A 5833-nucleotide genomic window follows, 5' to 3' on the forward strand; every position below is an offset into this window, starting at 1 on the left:
CTGGTGTTGCTAAGTGACCAAATGACTCTCCAAACTGTGGGTTTGAGTTAGAACTCTAACTGGTGTTGCTAAGTGACCAAACACCTCTCCAAACTGTGCATATTTCCTAAGTCATTTCAATGTACTTGATTATTTAAAATATATATATATATTTTGACAAGGAAGAAATTTGCGAACTAGGTCTCTTTTCCAAATGTGCCCTGTATGATGAGTGCATTCAAGAGTGTGTTCCGTGGCAAATTTRCTTCACAATACAACAAAAATAGACGCGTGTCATCTCTGTAACGGTGGCTCAAACATAGCGATCAAAAACATTGATACTGTAAATTTACATATGTTTTCAAATATGGAAATGTGAAGTGCAGGGCGTGGTTTGCTTGAAATTACATCAAAGAGGTATTTAGTATAATCCTAATGGCTCATCTTTCAGAACACACCGACTCTTCTCGATTTGATTTACAGCATTTCACTCACTCAAGACAACAACAAATGTGCAAAAGTTGCCCAATTAGCGYGAYGGATGGGGGCGTAACAGCTGTCGGTTAAAACCCATACAGCGCTGTGAACCATATTGTGATGCATGCCACAAGCTTGAATGTGATACGATCTCCGTCTGATTCATTGAGCACGGTAACATGCACACAATAATGTAATTACAAACAGATTCATATAATAGCTTGTTTAAAAAGCTTTGCAAGAAGAACGATAGCCATAATAATCCTGTTTACATGGACATATCTGAAATTAGGCTTCCGGATGGGATTTTTGATAAATGCAGGAAATCACCAATCAAAATAAACATACCACAGTGACCATTCTACCACAGTGACCATTCTACCACAGTGACCATTCTACCACAGCAACCATTCTACCACAGCAACCATTCTACCACACACTCTACCACAGTGGCCATTCTACCACAGTGGCCATTCTACCACAGCGACCATTCTACCACAGTGGACATTCTACCACAGTGGCCATTCTACCACAGCAACCATTCTACCACACACTCTACCACAGTGGCCATTCTACCACAGTGGCCATTCTACCACAGTGGACATTCTACCACACATTCTACCACACATTCTACCACAGTGGACATTCTACCAAACATTCTACCACAGTGACCATTCTACCACAGTGACCATTCTACCACACATTCTACCACAGTGACCAGTCTACCACAGTGGCCATTCTACTCCAAGTGACCTCTAAATCCAGTGACCATTTCTACCCACATGTCTACCAACGTGACCAGTCTATACCACAGCGGCCATCTACCTATACAGTGACATTCTTTACCACAGTGGACCATTCTACCACAGTGGCCATTCTACCACAGTGGCCATTCTACCACAGCGGCCATTCTACCACAGCGGCCATTCTACCACAGCGGCCAGTCTACCACAGCGGCCATTCTACCACAGTGACCATTCTACACAGTGACACTTCTATCACAGTGGCCATTCTACCACAATTCTACCAACAGTACCAGTCTACCACTGGCATTCTACACAGTGGACCAATTCTACCACAGTGACCATCTACCACCCGCGAGACCAGTTCTATCACCACAGCGTACATTCTACACACAGCAGCGACCATTCTACCACAGTGACCATTCTAACACATACACCATGTCCTACCACATTGACCATTCTACCACAGTGACCATGTAACCGTGACCATTCTACCACAGTGACCATTCTACCACAGTGGCCATTCTACCACAGTGGCCATTCTACCACAGTGACCATTCTACCACAGTGGCCATTCTTACCACCAGTGGCCATTCTAACACAGTGGCCAATTCTACCACAGTGACCATTCTTACCACAGTGGGCATTCTACCACAGTGACCATTCTACCACAGTGGCCATTCATACCCCACATTCTACCACAGTGGCCATTCTACCACAGTGGCCATTCTACACAACATTCTACCACACTCTACCACACATTCTACCACAGTACCAGTCTACCACAGTGGCCATTCTACCACAGTGACCATTTACCGACAGTGACCAGTCTACCACAGTGACCAGTTCACACCATGACGCCAGTTCCCACAGTGAAGCCATTCTACCACAGTGACCATTCTAGACTACGTACCAAGTCTCACAGTGACCAGTCTACCACAGTGATCATGTTATTTGCATGTGTGGGTCTGTTAATGTGTGTGGCGTCTGTCGAATGTTCTGTGCTGTGCGTGCGTTTGTGTGGTGTCTGAAAATGTGTATTGTGCTGTGTGTGTGTGTGTGTGTGTGTGTGCGCGTCTGTAATATATATGTTGGGGTGTGTGTGTGTTGTCCAACAGGTCCCCATTAGAGTCCCCAGTAGGACGTCTCAGCGTAGAGGCAGCTGCTGTAGCTCCCACAGTGCATCACTCTCCTCCGCAGGCCACAGGCCCTCCAAGTCCCCTGGCAGGTAGGGACCCCCATGGTGGCTTCCAACGTACCCCCCTCCCCCCCCTCTTAGATACATGCCTACGTTTAATCAGACTTCTTTTGGTCTACTGATGTATCGATAGCTAAGGTTTGCTCTGCTAAACATGTGTGATTTTTATGGCCAGGAGAAAATACAATGACTGACTTGAAAATGTTTAAAAGGTTATACACTATAGTTAGAGTCTATAACCACTATAGCTAGTACACAATACAGTACCAGTCAACTTTTGGACACACCAACTCATTCAAGGGTTTTTCTTATTTTTACTAGTATCTACATTGTAAGAACACATATATGGAATCATGTAGTAACCCCCCCCCCCCAAAAAAAAGTGTTAAACAAATCAAAATCTATTTTATATTGAGATTCTTCAAAGTAGCCACCCATTGCGTTGATGACGCTCTGCACACTCTCGACATTTCTTCAACCAGCTTCATGAGGTTTAATTTCAATTAACAGGTGTGCCTTCTTAAAAGTTCATTTGTGGAATTTTCTTTCCTTCTTAATGTGTTTGAGCCAATCACTTGTGTTGTGACAAGTAAGGGTGTTGTACAGAAGATATCCCTATTTGGAAAAGACCAAATCCATATTGTGGGCAAGGCGAGCTCAAATAAGCAAAGAGAAACGACAGTCCATCGTTACTTTAAGAAATGAAGGACAGTCAATTCAGAACATTTCTTAAAGTGCAGTCGCAAAAACCATCAAGCTCTATGATGAAACTGGCTCTCATGAAGACCGCCACAGGAAAGGAAGTCCCAGAGTTACCTCTGCTGCAGGATAAGTTCATTAGAGTTAGAGTTCAAGTAACAGACATCTCAACATCAACTGTTCAGAGGAGACTGCGTGAAACAGGCATTCATGGTCGAATTTCTGCAAACAAACCACTACTAAAGGACACCAATAAWAAGAAGAGACTTGCTTGGGCCAAGAAACACGAGCAATGGAGATTAGACCGGTGGAAATCTGTCTTTTGGTCTGATGTGTCAAAATTTGAGATTTTTGGTTCCAATCACTGTCTTTGTGAGACACATAGTAGGTGAATGGATGATCTCCGCATGTGTTGTTCCCACCGTGAAGCATGGAGGAGGAGGTGTGATGGTGTGGGGGTGCTTTGTGGGTGACACTGTCAGTGATTTATTTAGAATTCAAGGCACACTTAACCAGCATGGCTACCACAGCATTCTGCAGCAATACGCCATCCCGTCTGGTTTGCGCTTAGTGGGACTATCAGTTGTTTTTCTAAAGGACAATGACCCAACACAACTCCAGGCTGTGCAAGGGCTATTTGACCAAGGAGAGTGATGGAGTGCTGCATCAGATGACCTGGCCTCCACAACCACCCGACCTCAACCCAATTGAGATGGTTTGGGATGAGTTGGACCGCAGAGTGAAGGAAAATAAGCCAACAAGTGCTCAGCATATGTGGGAACTCCTTCAAGACTGTTGGAAAAGCATTCCAGGTGAAGCTGGTTGAGAGAATGCCAAGAGTGTGCAAGCTAAAGGGTGGCTACTTTGAAGAATCTCAAATATGACATGTATTTTGATTTGTTTAACACTTTTTTGTTTGATGTCTTCAGTATTATTCTACCATGCAGAAAATAGTAAAAATAAAGAAAAACCCTTGAATGAGTAGGTGTGTCCGAAATTCTGACTGGTACTGTACTCTGGAGTCTAAGTCATTTCAGCAGGTTTGTTCAGTACTCTTTACAGTTTGTACTGTACTAGTTATTAAAGGGCCAATGCAGCTGTTTTTCTCTCAATATCAAATCATTTCTGGGTAACAATGAAGTACCTTCCTGTGATTGGTTTCTATTAAAATGCCCCCCAAAAAGAAACAAATAGCTTCTTATCAAAGAGCAATTTCTCAAACACGAATTTTGCTATGACTGTCTGGGAGTGGTTTGAGTGGGGAGGGGAAAACTGAAATGAGCTGTTATTGGCAGAGAGGATTAGGACTCTTTCTTATTGGTCTATTAACCAATTTATCGCCTGGTATCACCAGGCAGGCCAAAACTCCATCCCAACAAAACAGGCTGAAATTTCAGGCCGTCTTTTCAAACAGCTCTTACATTAAAAGGGCATTTTCATCATTTTGACAATTTCACAATAATATTTCAACCTCACAGTGTTGAAGTATATATACTGTATATATATATATATATATGACAGGGAAATCACGTTTTTGACTGCAGTGGGAATTTAAACTGTACTGTACTGTACACTATTATAGCATTGCGGCTGGTTTGTTCAGTCCTCCTGTCTGTCTGTCTTTCCAGGCCCAACTCCAAGCACAAGACAGAAGGACACAAGGCCTGTGGGAGCCCGTCCCCTTCTCCGTCCCCCGGTCCTGACGGTCCCGTCACATGGCACAACGGGCACCACCACCGTGACCGCGCCTGCAACGGCAAGGCGGGCAGACTCAACCACAGCCACACGGTCGAGGGAGACAAGGAGCAGGATGTACGTAGCCTCCTCTATCTCACCCCTTACTCACCACTGTCTCCTTCTTATTACATGGTATCTATCCTCCACACTGTCTCCCTCTCCTATTACATGGTATCTATCTCCACACTGTCTCCTCTCCTATAACATGGTATCTATCTCCACACTGTCTCCCTCTCCTATTACATGGTATCTATCCTCCACACTGTCTCCTCTCCTATTAACATGTGGTATCTATCCTCCACACTGTCTCTCCTATTAACATGGTATCTTCTCCACGTCTCCTCTCCTATTAACATGGTTTATCTATCCTTTCACACTGATTCTCCAATCTCTATCGAAAATTTATCTTCTTACTTTGTGTCGTTTGTACATTATCTCTTCTCTCTTTATTTAGTACTAATATAGATTAGCTCTGTCTTTAGTTATTCCTTGTATTACTTATTCTTCTGTTTAGTTATTTCCGGTGTGTCCTGTGTGTATTATTCCTTGGATCTTGTTAGTGTGTTTCCTGGTCTTGTAGTCGTTATTCCTGTTGTAGTTATTTCTCGTGTAGTTATTGCTGTGTAGTTATTCCTGTGTGCTGTAGTCTATTTCTTGTAGTATTTTCTGTCGTAGTTGATTTCTGGTGTAGTTTCCTGTGTGTCGTTATATCCTCGTGGTGTAGTTATTTCTGTGTAGTGTAGTTATTCGCTGTGTAGTTATCCTGCCCTGTGTCGTCTATTCCTGAATTTGTGTAGTTATTTCTGTGTAGTTATTTCTGTGTAGTTATTTCTGATGTATCTGTGTTAGTTATTTCTGTGTGTTAGTTATTTCTGTGTGTAGTTATTTCCTGTGCTTAGTTATTCCTACATTTGAGTGTAGTTTAGAGGGCGTCTCGCAGCAGTGTAGTGCATCGACCTGACCAACGTAGGCGGCCAGGATTAGGAGAGGAGGGCCGGGA

General features: G+C 43.4%; 1 protein-coding gene across 1 annotated transcript in view; it reads left to right on the forward strand.

Moving 5' to 3' along the window:
- LOC112070313 (nipped-B-like protein B) overlaps positions 1-5833 on the forward strand; it is a 92762-nt gene that overhangs the window by 47685 nt on the left and 39244 nt on the right. The window contains exons 8-9 of the mRNA XM_070438912.1: positions 2318-2427; positions 4725-4908. Coding sequence (XP_070295013.1) covers positions 2318-2427; positions 4725-4908 — 294 coding nt within the window. The remainder of the gene's footprint in view (positions 1-2317; positions 2428-4724; positions 4909-5833) is intronic.

The sequence above is a fragment of the Salvelinus sp. IW2-2015 genome, unplaced genomic scaffold, assembly GCF_002910315.2.
Source record: "Salvelinus sp. IW2-2015 unplaced genomic scaffold, ASM291031v2 Un_scaffold1286, whole genome shotgun sequence".
Classification (NCBI taxonomy): domain Eukaryota; kingdom Metazoa; phylum Chordata; class Actinopteri; order Salmoniformes; family Salmonidae; genus Salvelinus; species Salvelinus sp. IW2-2015.